The following is a 21137-nucleotide window of genomic DNA, read 5'->3' as shown; positions in this document are numbered from 1 at the left end:
ACATATTCTAGGTAGTCTTAGATGTCAAAACTGGTTGAGCGGCCATTATTTTTTCACCGTGAGAAATTCTGAAAACAAATCCCCCGCCACCTCAAATTCCTTTGAAATTTCGCTTCCTCTGCTTTTCTCCACAAACTAAACGTCATGCTCAACCTTACAATATATAAAAACCTTGGTGCCGACTATACACGCTTACCCTCAGTTACCCAGATTGGTGTCAAAGCGACCCAGATTGAGCAAAACTGCACACGGTCGTTTGTGAAAACCCATTAATGGGTGAAAACACCCATTTTCTAAAGACACTATATGCAAAGACACGAAATGTTCCAATTGGAATTTCAAATTTGCTGTCAATGTCATTCCAATCGAGCAGGAGACCTGTCAAACGCGCTTTAAAAGCATTGCTCGACAGCATCATCGTCATGAAGCGACAATCATCATCAATAGCAACAATCATCAGATTTCGTGTCTTTAGCATACAGTGTCTTTACCATTTTCGCTAGAAGTGCCTCTCCCCAGAGAAAATATTATGAATTCGGTTGGAAATCAAAAAGCTTTTTTTGAGAAAAACATTTTGCTAGTTTTGGGTTGTTTACAACATACATCGGAAGTGACGTATATGATAGTGCAACATTTAACGCACACAGCGCGCCTCACCCGGTACTGAAAAAAAGTGTCGCTAGTCAAAAAGTGTCGCTAGTCAAAACGTCGCTATTCGGTTTGGTGCTGGCGCCATAATAGGTAGAGAAGCGAAGAGTGTGAAGCCAAAAAAACCTTATCGAACCGTCAAACTGGTATCCTATCGAACAAAATCAACAAACCTTGACTCTTGCCGCATAATTCATGATAAGTATTGCGATCATTCGAAACATTTTTTTACCAATATTTTTAAATATCAAGGATATTACTGTAAATAACATTGATTCCTTAAATTGACGAAAATTGATCCTTTTTGGTATACATTTTAGATGATTTCTTGTTAATAAATCAACAGCATAAATCATTTTCTAATGCAGTACACGAGAAAGACACTACCCTCGATAGGTGGATTAATCTGTTTTTCGGTAGTTGCCAACATCCGAGTTACGAAATCAAAACAGAAAAAGTGTTGCCGTTCAGACGGCTGTTCACTCTTCGCTTCTCTACCTATTTTCTCTGCCTCTCCCCATTTAATGCTGAGTGATGCGAATAGAAACGGTTTTATTTTTCAAGCTAGCCAACACACACCTACACACTAGAAATCCTCTACATAGTGATGAGCGGAAGTTACACACGTCGATTCGGCAACGCTGTTTGTTTTGTTTACAACAGCTGCCAACACTTGCTACAAAGCTAGATGTTCAAACTTTGTGCGTGACTTCGTTGTGGTTCAAGTTGTTTTGTTTACATTTTCCAACTATGGTAGAATTTTTTTTCCAAAATTTTGTTGAAATAGCGGAGCAATCGAAGAAATCTGAAATTCATTACAAAAGTGTTACGCTAATCATATCGGCAGAAGTGAAGCAAGAAGCAGCAATGGAAGTTTTTTCGACAAGTTCAGCAACAAAAGTGTCGTCATAAGCATGAGCTTTTGAAAGCAGAATTAATAAATTTTTATCTTTTTAATAAACATACATATGCCGCCAATTTCTCGATATTAAAAATAAATAATTTTTATTTATTTAGTTCCGATTGCAATACCGTTCAAAAGACGCCTTCCTACGAACGATAAGCATGTTCATTTGGCTCACACTTTGACAGTTCTCTCTGCACGATTGGCTCACAATGGCCGCCTCCGCAGATCTCTATAATGTAGGATTACTACTACACACTCCTGGCAGCACACAGCTTGTGAACACGCATGAGTGTTCAATTTTCTTGCAACCACCTCTCTCAGCTCGGTTGTCAAACACGCCGTCGCGACGCTGTTCGGAAATGGTAAACATTTCTTGATAAAGAGTTGTTACAAAATTATCTAAAATAGGCTCAAAACAATGTTTATCCGTCTCCTCGCTTATTCCAACGGCTTGACAGCGGCAAATGGAGATATCGTGACAACAATTTTGATTATCCAGCTTTTTACGCTGTGATGAGGGGTGATGCAGTTTTGACAATTCTTGCCGACAGCCCTTGCAGCATCAGAGCTCATCAGAGTAGTCGGTTCAATTTCAGTTCAAGTCTAACTAAGTGTCAAAAATTATCACCTCGGATGTTTTTAAGTTTCTCTAGGTTTTTTTAGGATTTTCTATATGAATTTGAAGCTTTTTCTTTTATTTTAGGTGATTGCCGAGAACATGTAGAGGAATGAGTTGACGTCAAGGAATCAAATGACTCTGTTCTAAAACTCGCAAGAAAACCCACTTCAATCCCCAGGCGCTCGGCAGTATCAAATTCCCTATACTTGTTACGCACATCCTGTTTACCTGGGTCTAATTGCCAGACGATAGGATTTCATTTATTGTAAAGACTAAAAGGACATAGAACTTACGCGAGGGTAGAAAATCCCCATAATGAAGATTCATTAATAATAAGGGACATACAAGTGTTCATGCTCAATCATAACCACTTCGTCCACGTTACCCATTTAAAATCAATTTTCCAAAGTTATTTTGTAGATTAATTTACGTACAAAATGTTTCCCTAAAAATCCCTTCCTGCAACTTCGTTCGGATTTGTGGGCGTACCTCCGCTGCCCGGCCATGCACCAACCGCACCCTGATCACCAGACACTTTCATCAGCCGATCAGTGGATCCGATCCCAACCCACCGAGCTATCGACTCTTCCGACTTCAGCTCGCTATTAACCCTTTCCTTCCCACGACTTTGAACGACTATATCTATGCCAAAAAAGCGTTTCCGAAAAAAGTGGTAGAACAAAAGTTATTGCAAATTGGCTAAATTTTTCGAAATCAATGAAAAAAATTTTGGTTGTAAATCAATAGGTTTTTGATTGTTTATCAATAGTTCAACTATTGAAACAAGTAGTTAGTAGTTGGGTTAACCTTATGAGGTTATAACCATATTCTAAAAATTATTGCATCATATTCATCTAATTCCGTTTGTCCGGAGTTCGTCGAAAATCGTTGGTGCTCTAGAGCAACCATGGGAAGTAGAGGGTTAACGATGACCCACACACCCGGCACCACTCCGTTATTCGACATGCGAGCACAGTAAGACAAAAGTTCAAACAAATATTTTTTCACAATAGGACCACCCAATCGAAAGTTTTCCCATTCTAAAAACGCACTGGGACCCGAGAGTCAAGAGGCCTTTCGAGCCCACCCGGAAGTTGCCGTTGGCTACCAGCAAATTGGGGTTCCCGCACGGCCCTTCGTTTGACTGGCACGGTCGACTTTCCGGGCCAAACGCTGCCTCAACGTCAGCTTGGAGACATTGAAAATTTAGACTGCCGAGCGGGTGGGATTTGTAATGGGTTGCGGCTATTTGAACACATTTGGTGTTTCGTCGTCAACTAATCTCCTTCATATGCATGCTCAATTGCATTGGTTACGGTAATACAAAAGGTGGTGGTGATCAGAACCTAAAATTAAAAAAAGAAGCTTTCATTAAACGATGCACACAAACATATAAAACATTGAAAGTGAAAATTTTTGACATTTTCCGAAGTTGAACTGAAATTTTTGGTTACTATGATGCTGCATGGGCTGTCGGCAAGATTTGTCAAAATCGAATCACCCCTCATCATAGCGTAAAAAGCTGGATATCCGCAGCACCTAGATAACAATACTCTTCAATCAATCACACAAGTTCAACAAGGTTTAACATAACCTCCATCTTCAATGTTTGGCTCCCGCTGAAAGAGCACACTGAGAGACCAAAGTACTCTTTAAAGGGTAAAAAAGTACCCTCTTTGAGAGTAACTAGGTGAACTCTTTACAAGAGTAAAGGGAAGATTCAAATATTACGTCTGTGGTGCTTCCCCAGTTGACGTCTCGACTAATAATGACCATTCCAAGAGCTCGGCCTACTTATCGATCTGCTAAACTACCACATCTCCTTCTCATTCAAAGCTGACCATTTTCCATTAACCGCAATCACTTCCTCCCGGTCACATCAATGTAATCTTTTCGCCTAACTTAACGGACAGAAGCCGTCCCTGAGGCAGTCCATCGTTAGGTGAACTTCATAATTTTATCGCCCAACTCAACGGATTGAATCCGCTCCTGAGGCAGTTCATTTTTGGGAATGAACTTGGTAATATTGTCGCCTAACACAACGGAATTGAATCCGCTCCTGAGGCAGTTCACCATTAAGGTGAACTTGATAACCGTTTCACCCAACTCAACGGATAGAATCCGATCCTGGGGCAGTTCCGTGCAAAGGAACTTGTTTTTTTTTGGTTCAGGGAACCGAAGTTCGTTGCCAAGGTAACCACTGTTTGGCTTGATTTTTTCACGTGTCTCATATTATTGCTGCTTGACCTCGGCAGAGTAGGAGAGGGTTTCTTCTTGATCTAATGATGATTCTTGGTCAGCTCCACTTGCAACACTTGTACGTCCTTGCACGATCTTGATTTTTTAATTGTCTTGATCTCCAAAATTGCTGAATCGTTTTTCCGATAATCGTGCCGAAAGCCAAAGGCCGATCCTGTTAAAAGTGTACAAGTAGGGGCAATATTTTTACCCGGCGCCACTGTGCTGCAATCATTCTTGCAGAAGAGAAAAAGTGCAAGCAGATTGGGGAAGATTCAAAAATTACGTCCATCGTTTTTCGGGATTTCTAGACCCCCCTCCCCCCTCTGTCACGCAATTTCCCTATACCCAATACACGTACTGTCACACTTTTCTAGACCCCCCCCCCAAATGTTGGACGTAATTTTTGAACGTTCCCTTGAAGAAAATGTTCACTCCCATGTAACAGTTCGTATAGTATACACGTTCATTGTAGTCGGTACGAGTCGAGTTTTATTTCCCTCGTTATCCGAGGGGGACGACTCTTCCCGATATTCTAGATTTTAAGCCAAAACCTTCAAGAATTCACAATTTTTCACATAATTTCGACGAAATTGAAGAAATGAACAAAAATCGATTAAAATCACCCATATCCGAAATATCCGATAAAATCGATTATAAGTTGGCATATCTAAAGACACTGTATGCTAAAGACTAAAGATACTATAAGCAAAGATACGAAGTGTGATGATTGTTGTTGTCGATGATGATCATCCAATCATGACGATGATGCCGACGAGCAATGCTTTAAAGCACGTTTGACAGGTCTCCTGCTCGATTGGAATGACATTGACAGAAAATTTGGAATTCCAATTGGAACATTTCGTGTCTTTGCATATAGTGTCTTTACTAAAGACACGAAATCTGATGATTGTTGCTGTTGATGATGATTGTCGCGTCATGACAATGATGCTGTCGAGTAATGCTTTTAAAGCGCGTTTGACAGGTCTGCTGCTCGATTGGAATGACATTGACAGCAAATTTGAAATTCCAATTGGAACATTTCGTGTCTTTGCATATAGTGTCTTTAGTTAGCCTAACATTAGCCTAATGTGAGACTAACTGGCCAGCATGTTACACTGAACTACAAATCAACCCAAATTTAAGTTGTTTTGACGCAATCCCGGTCTTCCGTGGAATAACTCAAATTTGCGTTAAACAGCGAAAGTGGTGAGTGAGTAGTTCTCGTTTGAGAGCGGCAAAAAAATTAACCCAGTGGTAAGTTATTTTCACCCAACGGAGGCCTCAAATGACGCAAATTTGGGTTAATTCAAGAAAACCCAAATTTGGCTTCTTCCACGGAAGAGCAGCGGATGCGTCGGTGCTTCTCTCTTTGTTTTCGACAACATTGCGGTGGGGCGAGGGAGAAAACAACCCAACTTTGAGTTAAAACTTTAAGCAGTTTAGCCAAATTTGAGTTTTTAAAACTTATTCTTTGGGTTATAATATTTTTCCGTGTAGGCTAATTTTTTGTCTCACTTTTGGCTAATGTTAGTCTAAAATAGTGGTTTCTGCTTTTAGTGGTGTTGCGTGTACGTACACGTTGCATTACACGAACACTACTTGAGTTACTGGTTGAAAATAGTAAACAAAAATCACCTGTTCCCGGCAAAATCAAATGGGTATATTTTCAACCAGTAGATTTGCATTAGTGTTCGTGACGCCGCGCTGCGAAACCACTATTAGACAGATATCACACACTTTTGTTAGACATGTTGCAAATTCGAAACATGTTTGTTAGTCTAACATTAGACTAACGTTAGACATGTTTTACTATGGGCTGTTAGACAAATGTTAGGCATAAATTTTATGCTGCTTGTTTTCATTCCAGTTGTCATCCGAGCAAGAAGTATGATTGTAGTAGTGAACTTTTGTCGACGTTCACTACTACAACCGTACTCCTGCCTCGAATGAAAGCTGGACAAAACAAATTCAATAAAAAAAAAACTCTAAGCCTGTTCAATTTCAATTTTAAGTTTAACTTTAATTTTAATTTTAATTTAAACTTTAATTTAAACTTGAATTTGAATTTGAATTAAATGAAAATTAAATTAAATTAAATTAAATTTATATTAAAATTAAATTAAAATTAAATTAAAATTAAATTAAAATTAAATTAAAATTAAATTAAAATTAAATTAAAATTAAATTAAAATTAAATTAAAATTAAATTAAAATTAAATTAAAATTAAATTAAAATTAAATTAAAATTAAATTAAAATTAAATTAAAATTAAATTAAAATTAAATTAAAATTAAATTAAAATTAAATTAAAATTAAATTAAAATTAAATTAAAATTAAATTAAAATTAAATTAAAATTAAATTAAAATTAAATTAAAATTAAATTAAAATTAAATTAAAATTAAATTAAAATTAAATTAAAATTAAATTAAAATTAAATTAAAATTAAATTAAAATTAAATTAAAATTAAATTAAAATTAAATTAAAATTAAATTAAAATTAAATTAAAATTAAATTAAAATTAAATTAAAATTAAATTTAAATTAAATTAAAATTAAATTAAAATTAAATTAAAATTAAATTAAAATTAAATTAAAATTAAATTAAAATTAAATTAAAATTAAATTAAAATTAAATTAAAATTAAATTAAAATTAAATTAAAATTAAATTAAAATTAAATTAAAATTAAATTAAAATTAAATTAAAATTAAATTAAAATTAAATTAAAATTAAATTAAAATTAAATTAAAATTAAATTAAAATTAAATTAAATTAAAATTAAATTAAAATTAAATTAAAATTAAATTAAAATTTAATTAAAATTTAATTAAAATTTAATTACATTTAATTAAAATTTAATTAACATTTAATTTAAATTTAATTAAAATTGGATTGAAATTGAATTCAAATTTTATTAAAATTTTATTAAAATTTTTTAAAATTTTATTAAAATTAAATTAAAATTTAATAAAAAAAATATTAGAATTTTTTAAAAGTTTTATTAAAATTTTATTAAAATTTTATTTAAATTTTATTACAAATTTATTATGATTTTATTAAAGTTTAAAATTTTATTTAAAACTAAAAAAAAAACTTGAAAATTTAATTAAAATTTAATTGAAGTTTAATTAAAATTTTATTAAAATTTTATTTAAATTTTATTAAAGTTTTATTAAAATTTTATTAAAATTTGATTAAAATTTATTTAAAATTAAATAAAAATTAAATAAAAATTAAATGAAAAATAAATCAAATTAAAATTAAAATGACTCACCGACACGATGAGGCCAAACTTAACGGAATCGGACACTGTTTTGGAGATGACTGGTTCCGGCAACGGTACGACGAGAACGAACCGGACTTATTGGCCAGTAGCAGCGGCGAAGAGCTGACGGGTCGGACGACGGAACGACTGAAATGGTTCTTACCAGGTTGTTACGGTTTAAACTAATTGAAACGCGCAATTTTTATCATTTTCCCGACCGACGAACGCTGCCGCAATCAACAAAGTTATTTTTTTAACTGCCGTTCAGGCAACTGTCAACAATGCGTGAAAGAATCGAACACTGAGCATAATTTCGGGGTTATGATTTATGCTCTCCAGAAATTTTCGATGAGCAACATATCTAACAAATGCCTAACAGTGTCGAACGCCTAACTTCCTATAGATCAATTCAGATACACACCAATGTTGGCTGACAAGACGTGGTGTATTCTCAGGGACTGCCCATAGACCACGTGACATTTTACGGTGGGTACACGGAGGTGTGTTAACTCAATCGTTATGGGGTCAGATAGTCTAATATAGTGAACTGCGTAAAATTTGAACTGCTTTTTATCAATCTCGTTTCAACAACTTCATATATGCTCTTCCGAGTTTGGGTTTTAAGGTACATCGATCCCTGCTATCACTTGTCGAAGCAACTGAAACAACCATAACTATAAAGAATTGGCAATTCATATTCGCAATATTGAAGGGAGTTTTTGATAAACGATCATCAGAGATCGGTAATCATATTTATGAACAGTAGAGTTCCAGCAAATGTTTTCAAAATCTGTATCACTATCGGCAATAGAACAAAGCGCTGAACGATGTGCTGTAACCCATCAAAGTGTTTATGCCAAGATTATCTCCTAAGATTCCTGCTAGTACAAAATTAACTCTGATATTAGTGTCTGCAATTTTTAAAACGATTCCATTTTGTTCTAAATCAATGAAAATTTCAATGAGATCTTTCAAAGCCTTTGAGGGTCCATGACGTGTTACATCGGTTGCCTTGATGAAACCCGCAACAAACATATTCTCCAGCTTGCTCAAGTACTGTTGCGGGGTAGTAGGAAACTGGTAATAAATGCCCCACACTTTGTGTGTTCCTGAATGCGCTCCAATAGCGTCGTTCATTTCTGCTTCATCACTGAATAAGAAAAATGGTATATAACTTGTTTATCTGCAAACTGTGTTTTTGATCTTTTCCATAGTGTTCCGTGTATAACATTTGTTATTGCATTACTTTTTTCCAAATTCTTCATGTTTTGAATTGTATCTTCGAATACTGTTCCTGACTCAAAATATTGTTTGAACTGATCTTTGATAGGCATTAGGCATCCCTTAGAAACAACATTACTCGACTCATCTTCAAACTTGACCGTTTGCGTATCATTACTTAAGCCAAACTTTCTCATCTGCGTCTTCAGTTTTTGCTCTGTTGAAATAAACTGCCAAGGATTACATACAGGGGATGGCCAAAATGTTTGGGATAGGCAACTTTTTTTCTCCCACAAAAAAATTCAACATGCTGTAACTTTTCATAGAGTGCATCAAAACATCTCAAATTTTGACTGTTTGTCAATCTATTATGTGTGCATCATTGGTACAAATTTGGGCTCGATTGATTAATTTTTCGCGAAGTTAGAACCGTTCGCGTAAAACACTATTTTTTAGACAACTCATTTTTGAGCTGTCATAACTCGGAAACCAGTGAACTAAATTGAATGAATTTTTTAACGTTTATCAACAATATATTGATACTCAATACGACGTTATAAAATGTAATATTTTCTTACGGCGAATTAAGTTATATCGGGTTGAAATTTTTACCCATATAGAGGAAAATAAGTAAAATTAACAATACCACACAAAAATTATTAAATGTGTTTTTCCTTCAATCTAAATAGGCTCTAATATATCTGATTAGAGATAATTTGAGAACATAAGTGGAAAATCTTTGGATATCAACACTAAAATTTATTCACATTAATGTAAAAAAATTACATTTTTTCGAGAAAAGTCCAAAAAGTGTCAATTCATGATAACTTTTTTCAACGTTTAAAAAGTATCTACACAGAAAAAAATGTTGTGTAATATTACATCTGAACTGCTGCAACCCGATCAATACGTCGGTTGCATGAATATTACATCGGACGATGTACACATAAGAACAAAAGATTTTACATCAAAACTATGTAATCGTACATAGGAATCGTGATTACATTGATTATTCAGTACATCGGAATGAATTACATCGGGCGGGTTGCATTTATTTTTTGCTGTGTATGTTTTAATAGTTGGTGAAGCATTTACATATTGTTAGTGTACGTTCAAAATTTCATTCAATTCGGTTTACTGGTTTCCGAGATATGACAGCTCAAAAATGCGTTGTCTAAAAAAAGGTGTTTTACCCGAACGGTTCTAACTTTGCGAAATATTAATCAATCAAGCCCAAATTTGTACCAATGATGCACATATAATAGGTTGACAAACAGTCAAAATTTGAGATTTTTTGATGCGCTCTATGAAAAGTTATAGCATGCTGAACTTTTTTGTGAGAGAAAAAAAAGTTGCCTATCCCAAACATTTTGGCCATCCCCTGTATATCATCAATTAAACGGCGAACCACCGTTCCTTCAGGTAAACGTACAATTTTCTTAATAGCATCACAAACAGGTTGAATTATAAGGTCAGTTATATTTTGTTGTAACTCAAAAACATCTTGTCTCGTGAAATGTTTTTTACTTAGCAAATGCATTGAAAAATTCATAAAAGATTGCCTTAAACTGTTTCTTACATCTAATATTTCTTCTTCGTCATCCATAAGGTTTTCTTCAGATTTCTCTAAATTATCATCATTACAGTCGTGTGAATGTTCAAGGTCTTCTTCGGATAATTGTAACTGCAACGCAGGTGGATGTTTATGCGGCAACGGCGACGATGTTCCTAGAGGCGTATTGTTTGTTCCTTGCTCGTAGCAGAACTCAGCATGTTGCGTTTTAACGTGTCTTTTGAAACGACTTAGATCACGAAATGAAGTGGTTGGTATACAAGCCGTGCACTTGTAGTTGAAGCTTGACGGTGTGCTGTGGAATATTGTAAGATGATCCAGGAGGGTTTGAAACGTTGGCATGGGCTCCATGCATAGAAAGCATTTCATTTTTCACGCGAGTTCAAAAAAGCGAGCAACTGCAATATTTGGGTGTTCCGCGATTTCTGAGTGTAGTCAATATCGTAGAAATATTTGCTGATAAAAACCCAGAATAGTTCACAGCTTTCCGGGAACTGCAGATCCAACGTAAATTTCAGTTTCACGACGACATCCAGACACCGTACAAGGGATGGTAGTTTGTACCTCAGCTTATTCGTCACTACATAAAACGACTCGAAATTTTCGATTGGACCGACTGCATAAATTCTTGGCGAAAATTGAGTTCCGTTCGATTCCAGTTCCTGCCTTTGAGAATTCAACGACCCTGCAAATTCTTCTTCCGTTTGTGCTTGAAGAATCGTTGGCAGCTTTTTAGCGGACGTTCTAACTGGTTTGAGAAGACCATGGAATGCTGCACATACCACAAAGTCTCTTGTATCTGAAAATGAGAAGAATATATTTAAAAAATCATGTCTGTTTTAAGCACCGTTCACAAATCACACAACGATTTAGGAGGGAAAGTATGATCGAGCTTTACGATCCGTTGAAAAAAATGGATATTTTATACATATATGTGCCGCCTAGTGCAATCTAAAATTACAAAATATTATGATTTACTGTTATTGGTACTGTCAAAATTGTGCGTATGCGAGATGTACATAACAGTCTTAACTAGTATCTAAAATTAAAAGGGTTAGGTACACCCGATTAATTTTCACACAGGAAAGAAAAGAAATAAAAATGCCTAAACTGTACCCTACTTTAACCTTCACGTACCCGATCCCCAACATCTCATTTCCAAAATGCTGGCATTTCGTCAATTTTCATCCGTTTTTTTTTTGAAGTCGATCTCAATCGATCATAAATTGGTGCAAGTTTATAACACCCAAGTGGCCATGTAATATTCGGAACCATTCCGGAGATATTCCGGACTGCACTGGGGTCAGGGAGGGTGCCGAAATGGCTAAAAATGATTATTTCATGTGTTGTTTTGTTTGAACCATCGATTTTCAGCGGAATTTTCATTGCGAATAATACAACACAATAATAAAACACAACTGCGATAACCAGATTTGAATAAGTTGACCCATCCGGATCATCGTGACAGGTTCCGCGGGGCCTCATTGGGGACACTTCTGGTTTTCATCCAAAACATGTCGTGTGACATATCAAACTTCATGATTTCGAATGACTGTTTCAAAAACGATACCCTGAAGTCTGTATCAACTAGTATGGCCATCCCGGAACATCTAGCATAAGTTCCACGGGGGTGACATCGGGGACATATCAGGGTTGCAATCAAAACATGCCGTGCGACTTTTTGTGGGATATCCTTTTGGGTTGTACAAGCTTTTGGGTTGTATAAGCTTTTGACATCCCTCCCCCTGTGCACATTCATGAAGACATGAGAAAATAGCTGTACTACGTTACACTATGAAATTTTGTAATTTGATGCTTTTCTATTCAATCCACGTAAATCTAACCTCGAAAGCGATTCACTTTATAAATTTATAATTACCTGTTGTATAATCACCGTCTTCGAGTGCGCCAATTAACTGACGGGAATAATCATCTCTGACATCAGCTGATGAAAAATATTCAATGAAGTTTTCACAAAACCATTCCCATTCGACAAACAGTTTGCCTTGCTCGTCTGTTGTTTGGAATAGGAATTCGAAGTCAACGTCAACCTACAATAAAGTTATAACCATTAAAATGACAAGAGATATTGTGATTTTACTTCGAAGATGAATTCCAAGGGAATTTGCTTGAGCTGGTTGGAAATCGCCGTTTAATTTCAAGGGGCGTTTCAATGCGTTCTTGTAAAATTATAGACTTTTATGTTAATGCTCTTATTACGTCAAACGACCTCTAGACTGATTCTCTGTAAAATAATATATGTAACACGCATTGAAAAGTTTAATGCTGAACTTTTAAACTAGAATTTTCCATACTTTTTATTACGAAAACTTTTTATCTCGACGAATTCTTCCGAAAACGCATTGGAGCACCCCTCCGACTATGCTCCTCCATCCTTGCCACCATCAGCTGGCAGCATCGGCAGCATGAGCAGCATAAAAGAAATGTCAGATTGAATCAAAACAAACCACACCAACCGAGAGAGAGAATCTCACGCACGTGTTGCTCCTACGTTAAATATATCAAAGCGATGTGTCAGTTTGATTTCTGTCTCGCTCTGCAATCGAACGACGATTCCAACGGCGATTCGAACGGCGATTCCAAAAACGACGGTTCTGATTCGTCGTGTTCAGTTAGCAAATCCACGTACAATAATACATGCGGTAAGAAATTTACCAGTAAGTATCCGTCTTCGTCCTGATATCGTGGCCACTCTGAGAGAACTGTTGATTTGTTTTTATCCTTGTCGAGTTGAATACTTCTCAACCGCAGTTGAACTGACTGCTTCCACTGGCTCAGAACTTGATCACCGGGCGCATAATTATTCCGCAACCAAACCTTGCTAGACTCCATTCGACGAATTTCTGAAACATGAGAAACACTTAGAGTACAAGTACACTATTTATCTAAACGACAAATATTTGACCCCTTTTGAGTGATAAATGGTGGCTTATTGTTTGGCTCTGTTTGTCCCAGGGGGAGCGACAATAGTTTTCCATAAAGATACTATAAGCAAAGATACGAAGTGTGATGATTGTTGTTGTCGATGATGATCATCCAATCATGACGATGATGCCGACGAGCAATGCTTTAAAGCACGTTTGACAGGTCTCCTGCTCGATTGGAATGACATTGACAGAAAATCTGGAATTCCAATTGGAACATTTCGTGTCTTTGCATATAGTGTCTTTAACGTAAACCTTCACGCACATTCGACAACTTCGTAGTCGCGAATCAATGTCTTTTATTTCACAGGTCCAGCCCATCGCATATGTTTGCCTGTATTTGTGATTAAAATTATGTAAGTAAACCTTGGGACAACATTAGCAAACCCATTAGCTGATCGCGACATCATGTCTGCCAGAAAATTTGTTCGCAGCAGTGAAAAGAATTTTCAGACAATAGAGGCACAAAACAAGCATTAAAGAAGGCGCGGTGATTACTCTTTATTCCAAATGGTAACAGATAATGACATGATTTCGAAAACTTTTGTTGCAGACAAAATGGAACCTGATTTTGATGCGTACTTTGCAACTCTTGAATAATCGATTATTACTAACCCAAAATCGAATCTGTTTGATAGTAGATCATCAACGGCGTTGCAGTGTTTACCGACTCGAAGTTAAGGAGTGTATCGGCAGTTAACTATAAATGTTAAGAATGCTCTATCTAGAAGCATGTTTGGTCTTATCATTTCGGTTATTCTATCAAATATTCACAATATAGTCAAGTTTAAAACAGTCTGAAGACATTTGAAAAATGTTTAGTATTATACGAATCAAAATAAAATCGACTTTCGCGACTACTTTTACCCGCAGTCAGAGATAAGCGCGAGAGAGTCGCCTAGAGAGTCGCCTAAGAAAACAGACCTGTTTTCAAATTTTCCATCATAGCGCTCTTTGATAATTCTTGAAAAAAGGTTGTCACGTGGCCGGGTGATATGATGACTGCTGCGACTGCACGTGGCATTTGCACTCCGATTAAATTTTGTCCATAATTGAAGGCCTTGGAAAGTAGTCGCTATAATTGTGTTTTTCTTGCAACGCACAATATTATTAAAAATATGGTCGAATAAAATCATCCCAAAAATTAAAATTTTGGACAAATTGCTGTTTTTTAAAGATTTTTCAGCGTTTTAATAACCTGTAGCGAATAAAATTTGTACCGTATATGCCAAATTTGGTTACATTTTTTATTGGTTCTTGAGTTATGCAAAAATTTCCGTTTCATTTGTATGGGAGTCCCCTTTCCAAAAAGCGAAGGGTTATCACACCACCAGAATAACATTTGTTACCTTCCGAATCTTCCTGATGCCAAATTTGGTTCCATTTGCTTGATTGGCTCTCAAGTTATGCAGAAATTTCCGTTTCATTTGTATGGGGGCCTCCCTTCCAGAGGAGGGAGGGGTCTCACACCACCGGAAAAACAGTTGTTACTTCCTGAATCCTTCTCAGGCCAAATTTTGTTCCATTTGCTTGATTTGTTCTCAAGTTATGCAGAAATTTCCGTTTCATTTGTATGGGACCCCCTTTCGAGCACCCCTTTAAAGAGGGGGGAGGGGTCTCACACCACAAGAAGTTGTTACCTACTGAATCTTCCTCATGCCAAATTTTGTTCCATTTGCTTGATTTATTCTCAAGTTATGCAGAAATTCCCGTTTCATTTGTATGGGAGCCCCCCTTTTCAAAGGGGGAGGGGTCTCATACCACCGCAAAAACATTTGTCACCTTCTGAAACCTCCTCATGCCAAATTCCATTTGCTGGATTGGTTCTCAAGTTATGCAGAAATTTCCACTGAACAATATAAAAAAGTTATAACAGAGTGCTTACTACTTGAAATTTACCCGAAAAGTATAAATAGATTCATTTCATCCGATGAAAACAAAATCCTGGAGGTAATGGAAAAAGGAAAGAATCGTATTTTTTTGCAAAATCCCTAGAGTCAGTTTTGGAAAATTTCTCAGAGTTGCTCCTGTAGTAAGACTACTTGGGGACCGCATGTGGCCCGCAGGTCGCAGTTTGAGGATCTCTGCTCTAAAGGTATCCTCAGAGGACTCCTTAAAAGAATCCATAAATGAATCCATAAAGAAACCCGGTAATAATAAATGACAATTTCTCCAGAGGTATTAATGAAGAAATTTTAGAAAGGAATTTCTAAAGGTTGCTTTGAAAAAATCCCTGTAGGAATTCTGGGAGAAAACCCTGGAAGAATCCTGGAGGAATCCCTGGTGGAATCTCTGGAATAAGCCGTGAAAAAATGAAGAAGGAATTCCGAGAGAAATCGCTCAAGGAATCCAAGGAGGAATCAATGAATGAATCGCGCAAGGAACAAATGAAGGAATCTCAGGAGTAACTTTGGAAGAAATCTCTAACGGGAACTTGGTAGGTTTAACTTGAGGGGAACTTCTTCTTGTGGAGTGACAACACTTGTTACTGTTTGGTAATAAGTATAAACAACGATCAGCTGGTTTATTGAGAGCTCTTTATATAATTGCGGAGCGACACTCACATGTATGTTAGAGTTCATTACAGTATCTCAATTAACGGAGGGGTTGGGTTCATAAGGTCGAAACCTACAATTCTCCCCCTTTTAGTTTAACATAATTCAAATATCACTTAGTAATAAACATAATCAGAATCCTTGTTCAAATGTTTAATCCTTTTGGATCGCCACACAGGTACCTCCGGATTTTTACGCTTCCTTCGTGAGCTCGCAGGTTTTGGCGTCGGTGTTGTAGCAGAAGATTGGACGGGCGCACGGAAAATGTTGGATTCCGCTGCAAAACCGTAAAAATCTTCCTCGTCAGATTGGGCTTGTTCATTGGCTGCGCTGGCTGTGCTGACTGCGACTAGGTCATGATTATGGTCTTGAGAGTCCCGCTCGAACAACACCGGAGTAAATCTACGATTGGAGCAGTTATCCACCAAATGAAGTTGTTGCCGGTGTGCTGAAATCAAACGACCACCCAGTGATATCTGGAAAATGTTGGTAGACAACCTTTTAATAAACTTTACTTTCAACCAACGGCGAATGTCAGTAGGATTATGGTTTTTGTAATACACAGGATCTCCTGCAGTCAATTTGGTTAAAGGATCATATACAAAAATGTATGTACTCTTCCAAGTGCTAGTTACTTCATGCTTTGGCACATTTAACTGTTTTTTATAGTGTGATTTAGGATTAATTAGATCTAGATCTGTTTTTGGTTTGAAGCTGAAGACTCGTTCTGAAGGGAAATCACCATTGTCAAGGCAAGTGTTTCGATAATTGAAAAGGAAATTGTAGATTCTCTCCTCTGTGTCCAAAGTTCTCATCTGCGGATCTAATAAGTACTTTTTGAACACCTCCTTGATCAGTCTTACCATTCTTTCCGCTTGTCCGTTGCTCTGTGGATTGTAAGGAGGACTTTTAAGGACTTTAACACCTTGGTTTTCTAGGAACTTGATAAACGGATAGGAATTGAAAGGAGGGCCTCCGTCTGTGACGACAACGTCTGGGAGTCCGAATCTGGCGAATAAAGCTGTAAATTTCCTTATAACTCTTTTGCTGTCTGTTCCTTGCGGCATCAGCTCTAATTCTAACCATTTAGTGTTGCTGTCAACTATTATTAAAAAAAACTTTTTGTTGAAAATAGAAAAAGTCAGCATGCAGACGACTAAACGGTCGTGTGGTCGGAGTCCATTCATTGGAAGTCTTTGGTTTTTGTGTGATATGCATTTCACAACAAGTTTGGCATGATTTCGCGTAAGCTTCAATATCCTTATTCAAACCAAACCAGTACACACTTCTTCGCGCTAGCTGTTTCATTTTCTGAATTCCTGTATGGTTCTTGTGCAACATTTTGAGAACCATACACTGCATTGTGCGCGGAATGGTAATCCGATCTTGAAATAAAATGCAGCCGTCTACAATTTCAAGATCTTGATAGTGTGTATGAACGTCTTTAAACTCTGGTTTAGGTTTTTCTGGCCACCGAAAATTAATAAACGATTGTACTTGTTGAAGAAAAACGTCTTCCGTTGTTTCACATGCTATTCGTGGGTAGTCGGCGGGAAAATCCGATGAAAAATTCAAGTTTTTTAAGTATTCCCTTTGTAGAGAATTCGGAACCTCCACTGGAAGAGGAAAACGGGAACAAAAATCGGCGTTTCCCATTTTGCAAGAAGGTCGATATACTATATCGGAGTCATATATTGAGAGTTCCATTACATAACGTTGAAGTCGGGTTACGTACATGGAATTTCGTCCTTCTTTTCCAAAAATGCCAATGAGTGGTTTATGATCGGTATATACTGTAAACTTTTGTCCATAAAGAAATTTGTGAAACTTTTTAATTGTAGTTACTACCGCCAAAGCTTCCAAATGCAATATTGGATATTTTCGTTGGGCATCGGTCAAAGAGAAAGACGTAAAAGAAATGGGTTTTTCTACACCATCAACTTCATGAGCAATTCAGTTCGTACTTGGGTGGAACGCTGATGGTAGAGTGAAAGGTCGACGGTCGTCAGTGACAACCAGGGCGCGGAGGCGGAAACATGCCGCATTTCGTCTTTACCGCGTTTTTGCATTTTTCTTTGTGTTTTTAGTTCGTACTTGAGTGGAACGCTGATGGAAGAGTGAAAGGTCGTCGGTCGTCAGTGACAAGCAGGGCGCGGAGGCTGAAACATACCGCATTTCGTCTTTACCGCGTTTTTTGCATTTTTCTTTGAGTTTTTAGTTCGTACTTGGGTGGAACGCTGATGGTAGAGTGAAAGGTCGACGGTCGTCAGTGACAAGCAGGGCGCGGAGGCTGAAACATGCCGCATTTCGTCTTTACCGCGTTTTTTGCATTTTTCTTTGTGTTTTTAGTTCGTACTTGGGTGGAACGCTGATGGTAGAGTGAAAGGTCGACGGTCGTCAGTGACAACCAGGGCGCGGAGGCTGAAACATGCCGCATTTCGTCTTTACCGCGTTTTTTGCATTTTTCTTTGTGTTTTTAGTTCGTACTTGAGTGGAACGCTGATGGAAGAGTGAAAGGTCGTCGGTCGCCAGTGACAAGCAGGGCGCGGAGGCTGAAACATGCCGCATTTCGTCTTTACCGCGTTTTTGCATTTTTCTTTGTGTTTTTAGTTCGTACTTGGGTGGAACGCTGATGGAAGAGTGAAAGGTCGACGGTCGTCAGTGACAAGCAGGGCGCGGAGGCTGAAACATGCCGCATTTCGTCTTTACCGCGTTTTTTTGCATTTTTCTTTGTGTTTTTAGTTCGTACTTGGGTGGAACGCTGATGGTAGAGTGAAAGGTCGACGGTCGTCAGTGACAAGCAGGGCGCGGAGGCTGAAACATGCCGCATTTCGTCTTTACCGCGTTTTTTGCATTTTTCTTTGTGTTTTTAGTTCGTACTTGGGTGGAACGCTGATGGTAGAGTGAAAGGTCGACGGTCGTCAGTGACAAGCAGGGCGCGGAGGCTGAAACATGCCGCATTTCGTCTTTACCGCGTTTTTGCATTTTTCTTTGTGTTTTTAGTTCGTACTTGAGTGGAACGCTGATGGAAGAGTGAAAGGTCGTCGGTCGTCAGTGACAAGCAGGGCGCGGAGGCTGAAACATGCCGCATTTCGTCTTTACCGCGTTTTTTGCATTTTTCTTTGTGTTTTTAGTTCGTAGTTGGGTGGAACGCTGATGGAAGATTGAACGGTCGTCGGTCGTCAGTGACAAGCAGGGCGCGGAGGCTGAAACTTATCGCATTTCGTTGTTCCCGCGTTCTCGTATTTTTCTTTGTGTTTTTTGTTCGCACTTTGTGTAAACGATCGACGATGGCTCGGTGGCAAGAGACCACATTGTTCGCATTCTGGTGCTCGTGTTCGTCGTTATTCCGAGAATCAGCGAGTGGTGTGAACCAGTGCACATTTAATATGGTTGGACCGTTTGCATGCTGAGACCAAAGCCAAACATAGAAACCAGCTGGTCAGGATTACCCGGTGAGTTCGTTCCTTATTATTACTTTTTATATTTGAACATAACATATATGGGGATTTCGGAGGGGTAGCCTAAGGAAGTTAAATGAACTGGTTTCCTGGCAAATGTTCGTGGGGTGGCCAGACTTTGTCACGAGATAACAATTATCATGTTGTTTTCCGAAGGTCTCCAGTGAATTTAGCTTACCCTGCTACAACAAACCATCAGGTAGATCATTCCGTTCCGGTATGACTCTGCAGCCATAGGTAATCCTTGCGCTGATGGTGGGTACACAATCATCATCATCATCATCACCATCAACTTCATGAGCAATTACTCCACCGAGGCCGTAACTGGAAGCGTCGGATACTACCACCACTGGCTTGTTTGGATCGAAAAGTTCCAGAAGGTTTGATCTCAATAGATATGCCTTGCAATCCTCGAAGGTTTTCTGTCATTCACTGGACCAAATAAAACGAGCGTCCTTCTTAAGCAATTTGTGAAGACTACTTAAGCGAGATGACAAATGAGGAATGAATTTTCCGTAAAAGTTCAATAGTCCTAGAAAAGCTTTCAATTCGGATACATTTTGTGGAGCTTTCGCTGCACGAATTGTTTCTACTTTTTCCGGACATGGCATTAGTCCCTTATCAGAAACTATATGTCCTAAATAAGGTAAAGAATCTACAAAAAATTTGCATTTGTTTAGATTGACCTTAATGTTTGCTTTAGAAAGCCTGTCTAGAACCAAGTAAAGATTCTTTTTACAGTCTTCAAAGTCAACACCAGCAATAAGTACGTCGTCTTGATAACAAATCACCAAAGGTAAGTCGCCCAAAATCTGATCCATAACCTTTTGAAATATTGATGCACTAGAGGATGCACCTTGAGGCAATCTATTGTATCGATAAAGACCTTTGAGGGTGTTGATCACCATAAACTTTTGAGATCTTTTGGACAACTTCAATTGAGTGTAAGCCCCAGCAAGGTCCAAAGAGCAAAACACTTTAGCACCGGCCAGAGATGCAAAAAGATCTTGAGCATTCGGCAAAGGGTAAGTATTTGCAACTATAAGTTTGTTTATAGACACCTTGCAGTCAATTACCAGGCGAATATCCTGATTCTTTTTAACTACTACTACGACTGGAGAGGCCCACTCACTTGCTTCTATGGGTGTGATTACCCCATCTTTCTCCAAAGCATCAATGTGATCAACAACCTTCTGTCTCAATCTCAAAGGGACTTCGTAAGCCTTTTTGAAAATGGGCCTATCATCCTTCAGAATCAAGTCTCCTTCAAAACCAACGATTGGATCTAGAAACGTTTTCTTGAAAATGTGATCATACTTACGCTTTATGTCTTCTACGGTATTCTCAATCGAGTTTTCTGAAATCTTGTTGACCGTTCCATTTGAAAAAGACATACGCCATTCCGGGAAGAAAACATCCAACCATTTTCGTCCAAGAAGTGGGACTATTCTCCGTAGACGTTTGGCGCACCTCAAAACGACTAGCTCCAATTGTTTCTTACGAATGCCATTCAATTCTGCTGAAACACGTACACATCCTAAAACCTCAAGATTAGCTCCATCTACTACCACAAGCCTGTTTTCGTAGCGCTCCAATGGTAAATGTCCAAAATACTGATGAAAATCTCGCTCGTCAATGACACTAACTGCCGATCCACAATCGACTTCCATGCGCGTAGTTACCTGTTCGACTATTGGCTCT

General features: G+C 37.7%; 2 protein-coding genes across 2 annotated transcripts in view; one reads left to right on the top strand and one right to left on the bottom strand.

The window, feature by feature from the left end:
- The window catches only part of LOC134292216 (uncharacterized), a 352332-nt gene that overhangs the window by 198554 nt on the left and 132641 nt on the right, over positions 1-21137 (top strand). The gene's annotated exons all lie outside the window — the stretch shown is intronic.
- Positions 10362-16841, bottom strand: LOC115268843 (uncharacterized). The gene is made up of 4 exons (XM_029877018.2): positions 16810-16841; positions 13152-13356; positions 12355-12526; positions 10362-11274 (listed from the first exon to the last, which is right to left on the bottom strand). Exons 1-4 carry the CDS (start codon positions 16839-16841, stop codon positions 10841-10843), a joined length of 843 nt encoding a protein of 280 aa, XP_029732878.2. The 3' UTR covers positions 10362-10840.

This window comes from Aedes albopictus, chromosome 3, assembly GCF_035046485.1.
Source record: "Aedes albopictus strain Foshan chromosome 3, AalbF5, whole genome shotgun sequence".
In the NCBI taxonomy this organism is placed as follows: domain Eukaryota; kingdom Metazoa; phylum Arthropoda; class Insecta; order Diptera; family Culicidae; genus Aedes; species Aedes albopictus.
This window is presented reverse-complemented; position numbering and strand designations above follow the sequence as displayed.